Below are 12899 nucleotides of genomic sequence, written 5' to 3'. Positions count from 1 at the left end.
TCGGAAATAAGAATTATTGCTTATTTTTGATTGTTTAATTGATTTGTAAAAGATGATTTGTAAAAGTTGATTTGTGTAATTGATGCGAACATAATTCTTATTTGTGCTTGTTTAATTGATTGAAATGTAATGGTTGATTTTGTTGATTTCAATCTGCATTATGTTGAAGGCAAAAATGACTATCGCAATGCGAAATGAAAATCGCAATGCGAAATGAAAATCGCAACGAGAGAATCGCAATGCGAAATGAAAATCGCAATGCGGAAATGAAAATCGCAATTTATAATTTCGCATTGCGATTATCTCGTTGCGATTTTCATTTCGCATTGCGATTTTCATTTCGCATTGCGATTCTTTCGTTGCGATTTTCATTTCGCATTGCGATTCTTTCGTTGCGATTTTCATTTCGCATTGCGATTTTAATTTCGCATTGCGATTCTGTCGTTGCGATTTTCATTTCGCATTGCGATTTTCATTTCGCATTGCGATTTTTCATTTCGCATTGCGATTCTCTCGTTGCGATTTCATTTCGCATTGCGATTTTCATTTCGCATTGCGATTCTCTCGTTGCGATTTCATTTCCGCATTGCGATTTTCATGTTGGGATTTTCATTTCGCGTTGCGATTGTATTTTCCGTGTTGCGATAGTCAAATGCATGCCTAATAGTGATAACAACTGAATAACAAGAGTTGGTTAAGTCAAAATGGTTGGCCTGAGTCATTAATTCAACTGAAAATGTTAAAAGTTCACACATAAAATCCACATAATACAACGTTTGCATTTAAAAATCACCTAAGTTAACAGTCTCAAAAGGTGAAGCCAATCGTGATTGGGATTTAAAGATGATTGCCTTTTGCTTGACACCATATGAGCTTTGGATTTTGATGAGGATCCATATTTTGGTAGAGGAAAAGATGATTTTGATGGCACTGGTGATCCACATGTCAACCTTGTATGACCACTTTCCTTGCACCGACTACATGTCGATCTTCTTCTCTTCACCCTTAGACGGTATACGATCGTGACTTTTTGGTCGGCCAGGTAGCCTTCTGTCCATGGCTGGTGGCAAAAACTGTTTGTAAGTCATCTGGTATGTCCCACTCAGAAGGATGTGGAATAGGGTAGACAATCTCGGCATAAGTCTGTCGATAAACTTCTGTAGTGTAGCAATCCATAGCGTATGCGCTTGAATCATCTTGGTTTAAATGAAGAGCAACTTTTATAACATGGCCACACGGATAACCAGATGTTTGCCATTTCATACAACTACACGTCTTTGCATTTAGATCGACTAGCCCATTTAAGTTATTATCCAGTACTTGAAACAAAGTGTTTGAACATGGTTCAACTCTCCATGACGTTGACTTCACAACACGTTTCGTTATCTTTTTTCAGTCCATGGTGTAACACGATGTTCCAATGTTCCTGTAAATTTAAATAAACAATACTTAGTAAAATATATAAATATGATAAGTTACGAATTCAAAGAAATAATACCTGCATGGTTTCTTTTCTTTTCTGATTCTGATTCTGATCTCGTACATTCGTGTATATATAGGTTGTCAGAAACATTTATGTATTTGAGATCATAGGTATGTTGTTATGTTTTACAGTACATGTACATTCACAGGGCATTGAATATGTCGCACCTACGTGCAATCATAGGGTGCACTGAATGTGTCGCATCTACGATGCAATCATAGGCACTAATGTATCGCACATATGGTGCAATCACAGGGCACTAAATATTCCATACAGTTACAGTAACACCCCAATTTAAGGGTTGTTTCTTCCATATTAATTATGATATTGAATAAGTTATAAACTACTTTGTATTGAGAATTTTTATATAGTATTTTTTTATCGAATGTATTTAAAAAAAAATCCCCTTTTGAATTACTAAATATTTTTTAGTACTAAATTAAGAAAGTGAAATATTTTATCACATGGATAAATATGTGTATTGGATTTATAAAGCTAAGTGATGATTGAATACAGGGAGTGATTTGTTTTATATATATATAAATCTAAAGATAAGAGATGATGATTGATTTAAAGAAATAATTCTTTTATTATTATTTTATTCAAAATATTTAGAACACAATTTATATAATATTTTGGGGTTTGTTTTATAATATTTCTTTGTTTAACGTGATTGGCCATTGTTTCTGGAATTCTGGTATATCTCTAACATAAGGATTTGCTTGGCCAAAGGAGAAAAGAAAAGGTTTTGATGGAGAATTTGGCTATGAAGAGATGATATTTTCTGGTTTTTAAGACTACCCCTTCTTCACCCCAAGGAACCAAGTGTTCCATTTTTCTTTTCTATTCAGAAGCATGGGTTGTTACCCTGATAAACCATCCCTCATCGATGCTGATACTGATGAAACTCTCTCATTCTCTCAACTCAATCCACTGTCCTCAAGCTTTCCCATGCTTTTCTTGATCTGGGTGTCAACAGAACCGATCGAGTCATGATCTTTGCACCCAATTCTATCCACTTTCCTCTTGGTTTCTTCGATGTAACTGCCATAGACACCATTGCTACAACGATCAACTCCTTGTATTTTCTCCATGAACTCTCCAAACAGTCAAAGATTCCATTCCCAAGCTTATTGTAACTGTCTCGGAGTTGTTAACAGGTTAAGGGTGTTGTTTTAAATCTGGAATTTCATTGCAGCGGCTTTGATGGTAACCATGGATCAAGAACTTGCGAGGAATATGCATCGGTTTACTTGTGTGTATTGTCAAGTTCCATGTGTGTGGGCTGGCAATTATAGCTTACGAACAGCTGCAGAAGGGGAATTCGTTGGTATCAATGTCCAGGTTTGACTTTAGGATGTTTTTTTTAGGAATATAGAGAAGTATAGAATAACTCATTTATGGGTTGTGCATCCGATTGTGCTTGCCATGGCTAAGCAGACTGTTGTTAACAAGTTTGATCTTTCTTTGGTGAGGCAAATCGGTTATGGTACTGCTCTTCTGAGGAAGGAAATGATGGAAGGTGAAGATATACGATCTGTCCGGCTCGACTATTACGGCGTCCTTCATAACTACGCCCTTTGTACCATCAACATGTTGCGATTGGGTTGCCAAATCCAACTCGGGAGCTTGGTTGATTCTTCGTCCCGATGCTTTAAGGCCAAAGAGTTGGTTGCTTTGGGGAAAACTCAAGCATTAACCCGAACCCGAGGCTTTGTAATGAGCTGCAGAGTCCACGGGAAAGGGAGAGCAAACAGTCGGTGCAACTGGCCATGTGACACGTACATGCATAGAGGATGCTTTGGTCTTTGGTTCATTGCCACATGATACAACTAGATTTAATAATTAAGAGTGGTGCATGCAAGGGACACTCCATGTGAGTTATGTGGCAATGCTTCACACATCAATTATTTGAAAAATGGAGTTATGATTCCCAAGAAAAATCACGTGGCTGGTTATTAAAATAAGTGGAAAATCATCATGAGTCCTCAAGTCTTGGTAAGAACTTGGTATTGTCTCATAGTTTCCTCTAGTTTTAGTTTATGGCTCAATAGTACAAATTAATTGTTCAGTCCCTAATTTTTTAGCGATTAATTATTAAAGTAACCCCACATGTATTTATTATACTAATTGGGTTTACAAATTATTATTTCAATTCTAACAAGCTATCTTTATGGCGAGGAAATTATTTGGATACGATTTAGTAATTTTGATGACCTGGATCGTGAGGAAAATATTGGAAGTTGATTTTAAGATCGAGGGCGTTCAAATGGAATTTAATGGTTTAATCAGTATGACAAAGAAATCGGGTAATACTTTACTACCTCTTTATGCTTTATGGAACATGTTGATATTGGTAAATGCATGAATAAGATAATGTCGATCACTTTTGTGGAGTTGAATAATTTATACACTTGATATGAATGTGGTAGAAATTTTGCAACTGAATACGGATCGAATGACTAATATAAGAGATTGATGAATTGTTAGAATTAAATTACAAGTTTGTGATTGGTGATAAAGAAATCAGCTCTGGATTTGTAACTTATATTTTATATCATCAAAGGTTAAATGTTAAAGGTACTTATATGGGAAATTATGAGAATATTTCGATTAGGTAAAATTACGAAATTACCCTTATATTGGAAAATGACAAGAATTATCCCCTGGAAGTGGATTAGTAAATCTGAAAAGACATATTGACCTGATAAATTTATTGATGTGCATAAGAAATGTTAGTTTTACTTGGAAATTATGGATAAACGGTTTTTAACCCCAATAGGGATTATGCAAGATACTAGAAGTCTGTTGAGGAATCATTTCAAGGTCAGAGAATGTTCAAGGAAATAACTAACCATAGGATCTTTAAATTATAAGTATGCTCGTTAAGAGTTAATACCGAAATCATCTAGTTAAGAAAATATGAAAATGCCCTTGAAAAGTAAAAATAGCTCGAGTTGACCCTGAATGAGAAAGTTCTTTGAGGATTTGTACTTAACTCAATTAATTATGGATTTAATTGTTAAGATCCTGTATTTGGACAGAAAATTTCTAATAACCTGTTGGTAACTTCTGAGAAGACAATCGATCTGAAAATATTTGAGTTAAGAATAAATTATCGAGAGTGCTCTTTTGTCAGAATTATTTGAAAGGTCTGGAATAAATGATAAGTTGAAATTAAATAATAAGACATAATTGAAGGAAAGAATTGAAATACACCGGATCTGTAAAATAACCAGAATACCCCTGTAATGAAAAAGACTTAAGAATATTACCAAGCTCAGTAATGATTGGATATCCTCGAGCTCTGAAAAGAATGGAATGAAACTGGGCACCATAATGACCAAAATACCCTTATGACCTAAAATTAGTAGAAGTGTTGGATTAATTAAGGAATCCAAATAAACATGGATATGGTACTGCTCTTAAAATTTATGTATCACATATTAAGCCGAGCAATCAATGCTAGTGTATATGTCAGTACCTGAAATGTATAGATGTTACTTGAATGCGTGTTCAGCTTCTCAAGTGTGGTTCGATGATAATTTTGAAAGTACTCAGCTCAACTCAACTCTAGGTCGCATTCGATAATAAGAAATGGATATTTGTTAGATAAATCAACCACGAAGACCAAATTAAATTAAACGAAAGTACAATATATATATCTGAAATTCAGAAACGTCTTGATTATCTGGAAAGCTCTAAAGTAATCAGGATAGACTTGACTGATAAACGAAATGAGTAACCTCAATGACTGAGGATTAAATAGGTGATTTGATGAGTATGGGAACACTGTTGAGCTTACATGATGATTATCCTTATGGGTCATAAAGCATGAATCAAGTACGTATGTATTTCCTGATATCGTTGAAATATGGAAATAAAATAAAGATTATTGGAAGATCTATTTAGTGATGATTACGAAGATGATTTATGGACAAGAATTTTTGGTATTAAAGAGTAAATACTCTGAAAATGCAGTAAATTAGCGGGTCCACATGCATTAGTTCAGAGAGCTTATTCAGTTCGAATTGTTCGATAAACCAATCGACTAACATGGATTGTAAATGTCTTGAAGCTTTGTTTCTCCTTTATTAGCTCAATCACTCTGGGCATTCTGGAACGCTTTCCTGATGTACATGAATCATAGTGTAATTATAAAGTATCAACTTTAAATGTCTGATTAGATCGGTTAATAATCGATTCTCTCCAATAGGACCTTGTTCTCAGAATCCGATCAAATTGCACGAGCTTCATGTTATCCTTACCGATAATTACAAAATCCCTCTGAAAAATACTTGGATCCTCTAATGTGTTCCCTATGTACTACATAATTGTTTTATCTATTTTGAAATGAGGTACACTAAAACCTATGGTTACTGTTTTATGGTGCACCGACTTACGGTGATGGTTTATGGACTATGACTGATATATGATTATTGATTTTCACTGATATGATAACGATGATTACGGACCTAATGTGACTCTTGGGTAGGCTCACGGGCCCCAAGATGCTCCATTAGGTTGGCTCCCTTTTGCCGTGTGCTTAGGGTAAGCCCTATGGACTTACGGGCCTAAGGATACAGGCCCAAAGCCTATCCTTAGGTGACCTCCTTTTGTTGTGTGCTTAAGGTAAGCCCTACGGACATAGTTCTGAGGAACTGCGGATAGAGTACATGAAAAGGATTTAAACTACGAGTTTCAAAAGTGAAACTTCATTATGATTTTATGATGATTTACTGAACTATTACTCATTTATTGTACCTACTATGATTTTATCGTACTGTTGGAACACACTAGACATCATATTCGATCTCATGAAAAAGTGATACTATGAATGCTTCCTATGAACTGTGATCTTCATGGTTTCTACTCGATGAACTACTAATGGAATCCCAGATTATCTTGCAAACTGGTATACATTTGATTCAATAAGGAAATTATGGCTTCACATTTATCTGCATGTCCTTTAGCATTACTTGGTAGTTCTGTATTACTGAGCTTTCTGAAGCTCACTCTATTACTCACCATTGCAGGTTAAAAGAATTGTACCAGTGCAACTATCGTCATCAATAAGGGAGTTCTTCCGGCGTTGCTTACAGAGTATGATACATGTGATTAGGGGGCATGCAATTGTATTTTGTTTTATATACGAGTCTAAAAATCTGTTTTTATTTTGAATGCTGATAAGCAATTATGGGTTACATGTTTTAATAAAAGTTTTAAATTTTCCATTATTTTTATAGTGGGTCGCTCCGGTGGCCCTAATATGACACATCAGATCAGATTGGGTTCCGTATCGGTCTGAGGGGGTTACATACAGATTACAGGCAACTATGTTGTATGCAGGGCACTAATGTTCCATACAGACACATACAATTATTATATTGCATACAGGGCACTAATGTGCCATACAATTACTGGTAGTTATATTGCATACCGAATAGAGCAATAGTTTTTGACTCGCGTAACATATATTCTCAGGATTATACATTGGTTTGTAAAAAATGAAACTAAAAGAAATAGTACAATAAAAGATCTAATAAATGCATCTTGAGATAAAAATGGTGAGATTGATAACCTACAACCGTCATAGTAAGATTAAATTTTAATTGATATTTTCTAAATTATACAATGGTTACTTTATCTAAATTGTGGATTAAATTCAGGACAAATCAATAACAACAACAACAATAAAACCCTATTCCCATATGCAATAGGGTAAGGGAGAGATAGGGTAGTAGGCTGCCCCCAACGCCAGGTTGAGAGCAGCTTACATGGAAGACCTCCGACAATCAAAAAATTAAAAATAAAGATAAAATACAATGCATGTATAAATAAATAAATAAATAAATACATATTTGAACAGTCTTCATATGCGCGTCTGAATGGGAAGTAATCCCTGCAAATAAATTCCCGCGTAAAAATCTATGCATATAGACATAAACGTAAGACCCAACTAAATTTAAAAGGAGAAAACATGAAGAGAATGATACACAAAAGTCAGCAATAGCAAGCTACGAGAAATAATATAGTCAAATGGGTTAAAACCTAAACTAAGGCAACACTACTATGCTACCCTAGTTCTAAGCCTTCATAAATTCCAATGACAGAAACGTATAAAAAGTATAAGTCATGGAAATTACTACAAAGGCATTAAAAAGAAAACAGAGATGCTACACCCTATGGCTGTGACCCACACTACTCGGCCACCCGGGTCTTAAGTCTGCATACTTTCCTATCAGAGGTCATGTCCTCGGTAAGGGCTAAATCCTTCAAATCATATCTCAAGCAGTCTACCCAGTTCCTCCTTGGTCGTCCTCTCCTTCTCGCACCGTCGACTGTAATCGACTCTACCCTCCTGACCGTATCCGACGGTTGGCGCCTAAGGACATGCCCAAACCACCGTAGTCTTTCGTCCCTCAATTTTTCGGATACAGGAACCACCCCCAAGGACATCCTAGTTACAGAGTTTGGTGTCATGTCCCACAGAGTCCTACCACATGCCCATCGAAGTATTCTCATTTCTACGGCCTCCATCCTCCTTACGTGATCATTCTTGATTGCCCAACATTCTGATCCATACAGCAGCGCTGGTCTTATTGCCATTCTATAAAATTTTCCCTTAAGTTTTAGAGGCATCTTCTTGTCACACAAAACTCCAGTAGCAGCCCTCCACTTTAGCCATCTCGCCTTTATACGGTTTGTGACGTCATCATCTACACCCCCCATCTTTATGTATCATAGACCCTAGGTACTTGAAACAATCCTTTGAGGGGAAAACGTGTCCTTCTATGCATACTTCTACATCTTTATCGTTTTGGTTCCCACTCAAGTTTGAACATAAATACTTGTCTTTTCAATATTGATCCGTAGACATTTTTCTTCCAAAATAGTCTTCCAGGTAGTCAGTCTACTATTCAGCTCAGTTTTTGTTTCAGCACTAGGACAATGTCGTCCGCGAAAAGCATACACCATAGAACACCGCCTGGTGTCGCACAAAAGATGTCGTTCATAATCAAGGCAAAGATGTAAGGGCTAAGAGATGACCCCTAGTTGAGTCCAATTTCCACCGGGAATGCCTTGGTGTCGCCAACTGTATTTAATGTGAAACTATAATAATAGCTGTTGTTTGCGGGTGGTCGTATGGCTGTAGACAATGACTACAACGAATATGTTTTAGATAAATTTAATTATATACGCTACAAATGTTGTTTACGTGATATTACTAAAAAGAGATTATAAGAGTTGTAATAAAATATACAATAATATAGTATGAGAAAATGTAAAAGAGAGATGAAGTATGATAAGTTGTTAAATAGTTACGTATGAATATAGTAATAAATTATGCTATAAAAATTAATTGAGTGATACTTAAATTAAGCAGTTTTAATTGTGATGTGAAATTGTATTAAACCACTTAGTTACTCTCTAAAACCGAATGTAAACTGTAAGTTTAAGTAATGCATAAGGACATTATACGATAAAAAGTTTTTATAGAAATTGTTAAATTTATAATTTTATAAGAAATTAAATTTTAATGCTTTCGAATAATAACTGTTATGTAAAAGTAGTATGATATATTTAATTTGTATTTGGGTATGAATTAAGAGTGTTACAGAGAGTGTAATATGAGAGTATGTTAAAATTGAGTGATAATCAAGATATAATAATTCTGTGAGTGTCCTTTCGATTTTTATTTTTATTTAAAAAAAAGGAAATAATGCATGTAGGTCGAATGTTATCAAATTTTTTGGATAAGCAGTTGAAGTATATTTATATATAAAAAAAACAGCACACAAGCTGCTATAATCAAAACATCAAGAACACCCCGTACACAGGTACCCCACCCTAAATAACCTGCTAGTCAGTGCAAAACCCAAATCCAATTCAATTTCAATTGGAATTGGGCCGCAATTGAATGCAGCAGCATCAACAATAACAATGGTAGCAATAGAGCAGCAGCGCATGAATATGAGGAGCGCTCGTTCGGAAATGAGCTTCGGACACGTCCATCACGATGATGCATTTCTTTCCGCAGGAGGAGGATCCTCCGTCTCCAGCTTGGAGAAGATAGGATCCGACCCGAGGATGATCTTTTCTCCACCTACATTCTCGTCGACAAATTAAGCTCACCTCCTCCGAAGCATCTAAAGGAAGCAGCACCATTAGCCAAGGGGAGAAGTTTCCGTCCTCCTTCTCTCCCTTCACCACCATCACCACCAACACACAAAGCATAGTAATTCTGTGGACGACAGCGTTTATGGCTAAACAATGGAAGCCAAGGAAGCTAGGTCTCCTGGAGCTGGAAGTTTGTTTCTTTCTATGGATTTTTGTGATTTTGCAGCAAAAGTTGGCGTAATTGCAAATTTTATGTTATTAGCTTTACCAGGAAAACCACATAAATTTCAACAGGTGTAGTGATGGTTCAAAGTAGTAGGTCACCTACCTCACCCTGTAGTGCTCATTAATTCACGGAAAGCATTAGAGCAGACCCAACTCCCCGTGATACATGATGATCTGTACTAATTGCATTGTAGGCTTCAAAATCTAATATCCACACAGATTTGTATACAATAAATATGTGATGGTCGTTTAAGGTTGGTGATTCATGATTGAAGAGGGCTCTATCTTCTGTTAATGATACAATCACTGTTTTGCTTGCTGTTTCAAACACTACGCTGTATTGATGCTATATGCATTTTCACTTTTTGCATTTGGCTTCGGTGTATAAAGTGGAAAATGGTATTTGGTCATTAATTAAATTTCAATACATGTAGCTCAATATTACTACCAACTCTAGTGGATTGGGCCATAGTATGAATGAGAAGAAGAAATCCTTCATTTTTTTTACAGTAACGTGGTGGACACGTGGCAAAATTCAGCAGGCTGCTTGTCCGTCGTTGTCAATTCTTTACCACGTCCTGCCACGTCTTCGGTACAAATCTTTTCCTCTTAAACAACATGGTTATTGTATAGCATATAAAGACACATGTATTCAACTAGAAACACATTATTCTCCTCCACTTCTGGTGTCTCGTGTTCCTAAGGTTACGAGTACTACATCAATCAATATTCGTTTCCTGCTTCCGAATTTCATAGGAATCCGCTTTAGTCTCTGGCTTCACCACCTATGCCAGTGATCGAACGCGTCCCGGGAAACGCCCTGTTCGGTAAATACGAGCTCGGCAGGCTCCTGGGTTGTGGCGCCTTCGCCAAGGTTTATCATGCCCGTAACGTACGCACTGGACAGAGCGTGGCCATTAAGGTCGTCAACAAAAAGAAGCTTTCTAATTCCAGCTTGATGTCCAACGTCAAGCGCGAGATCTACATCATGAGTCGCTTGAATCATCCTTACATCGTCAAATTCTTCGAGGTTTTGGCTACCAAAACTAAGATCTATTTCGTCATGGAACTCGTCAAAGGTGGAGAATTGTTCGCTAAGCTAGCTAAAGGAAGGTTCACCGAAGATCTCAGCCGTAAATATTTCCAGCAGCTCATCTCGGCCGTTGGTTACTGCCACTCCCGCGGGGTGTTCCACCGTGACTTGAAACCTGAAAATCTCCTTGTCGACGAGAACGGGAATTTAAAGGTGTCGGATTTCGGTCTCAGCGCCGTAACCGATCAGATCCGACCCGACGGGTTGTTGCACACCTTGTGTGGGACCCCGGCATACGTGGCACCAGAGATATTGGCAAGAAAAGGTTACGATGGAGCTAAGGTGGACGTGTGGTCATGCGGCATCATCCTCTACGTCCTAAACGCGGGTTACTTGCCTTTCAATGACCCAAATATCATGGTTATGTACAATAAGATCTACAAAGGTGAGTATTGTTGTCCCAAATGGATGTCGAGCGATCTCAAACGCTTCCTGTCTCGGCTTCTGGACACGAACCCCGATACGAGAATTACGATTCATGAGATATTCAACGATCCTGGTTCAGGAAGGGTGGTTATAAGGAGCCCAAGCTCCACGAGAAGCATGACAAGGATGAGTTACAGCAGGTTTCAAGCTTGAATGCATTCGATTTAATATCATTCTCTTCGAGTTTGGACCTGTCTGGTTTGTTCGAGGAATCACATGAGCCGATCAGGGATCGCGAGCATTTTGTATCAAGAGAGTCACCCGAGAAATTGGTGGAGATGGTGGAAGAGGTTGCCAAGGGCGAGGGGCTGTTGAAGGTGAAGAGGAAGAAAGAATGGGGCATTGAATTGGAAGGGGAAAACGATAACTTTGGGATAGCGGTTGAGGTTTATCGGTTAACGAGAGAGCTGGTTGTAGTGGAAGCCAAGAGAACGCGCGGTGATGCACAACGTTACAAGGATACTTGGAACAATAAAATCAAACCTCTCCTATTACAATGACAGATATGAAAAAGAGAAAGACAACAAGAAGAAATATAGCCACAAAATCTGCAAGTAACATTAGTTTGTCGAATAGAGGTATTATGCATCGGTGTGAGAAAAGGTTAGGGTTAGGGTTATAATTAAAGATGTGGTTAAGTTGTAATTATATAATTATGTATCTGATATATAGAATATATGTGCTTAATTTTAATGCAATGTATTAGGTATTAAATTTTACGATTTTAATTAATGCAATCTGTATATATTAAAAATTTACTCTTATTATATTTATATTTGTATGTAGTGTATAGTTACCGTTACTCTTTTAAAGGACTAAGATGAGTGGAATGATAACGCGATGAATTTTTATTTTAGTAGTCTTTTATATTATTAAACTTTCTACTTTTACAATAATGACAATAATAATGCATAATATTTTTTTAGTAAAAATGTCGTAATTGACCTAATAAAAAATATTTTTATTTATAAAATTTGGAACACATTTTAATTTTTTTTATTGATAATATATTTAACATAATAAATAATTTCCTTTAAAAAATAATTGATGACTAAAAGATAAAAAAAGTAAAATACATAATTGATTACTTTCATTTAGCATCTGTACACTTTTTTTCTGAATTCAAAATATGTAATATTTGGTCATTTTTATTTTTACTTAATTTAGATTTGATAACTTTCATTTTTTTAAATTAAGATGTGGTCACTGAAGGTTTTACTGCCATTAGATTTTAACGGAATGGTGACATGACACAAAAAATTATAAATTAAAAAGGGTTAACTACACAAATGGTCACTAATGTTTGAGTATGTTTGAGTAAGATTTCGTATTCCTACTAAAGTTTTAAAAGTAACAAATTGGTGACTAAAACATCAAATAAAACTTTGAACAATAATTTTATATCTAATTTATTCCAAAAGTTTTATAAATGTTTGTTTATCATTTAAAATATTCATGTCCAAAAAAGTTGATTTCTAAGTTTTTTTTTTAAATTTTAAAAGTACTTATATAAAAATTGGAAAAAAATTAGAAAGCTTTTGGGTGTAAATT

The 12899-nt window shown here is 36.0% G+C and overlaps 1 protein-coding gene across 1 annotated transcript; it reads left to right on the top strand.

The window, feature by feature from the left end:
• The first annotated feature begins 10601 nt into the window (after positions 1 to 10601).
• On the top strand, positions 10602 to 11944 carry LOC120148259 (CBL-interacting serine/threonine-protein kinase 11-like). The gene is given in 2 exon segments (XM_039161426.1): positions 10602 to 11415; positions 11418 to 11944. Coding segments are annotated over 2 exon segments (1230 nt in total). The 5' UTR covers positions 10602 to 10616; the 3' UTR covers positions 11849 to 11944.
• The last annotated feature ends 955 nt before the right edge of the window (positions 11945 to 12899 follow it).

Source organism: Hibiscus syriacus, unplaced genomic scaffold, assembly GCF_006381635.1.
Source record: "Hibiscus syriacus cultivar Baekdansim isolate YM2019G1 unplaced genomic scaffold, ASM638163v2 tig00110956_pilon, whole genome shotgun sequence".
NCBI classification, from domain to species: Eukaryota; Viridiplantae; Streptophyta; class Magnoliopsida; order Malvales; family Malvaceae; genus Hibiscus; species Hibiscus syriacus.
Note: the sequence above shows the minus strand (reverse complement) of the source record. Positions and strands in the feature narration are given on the sequence as shown.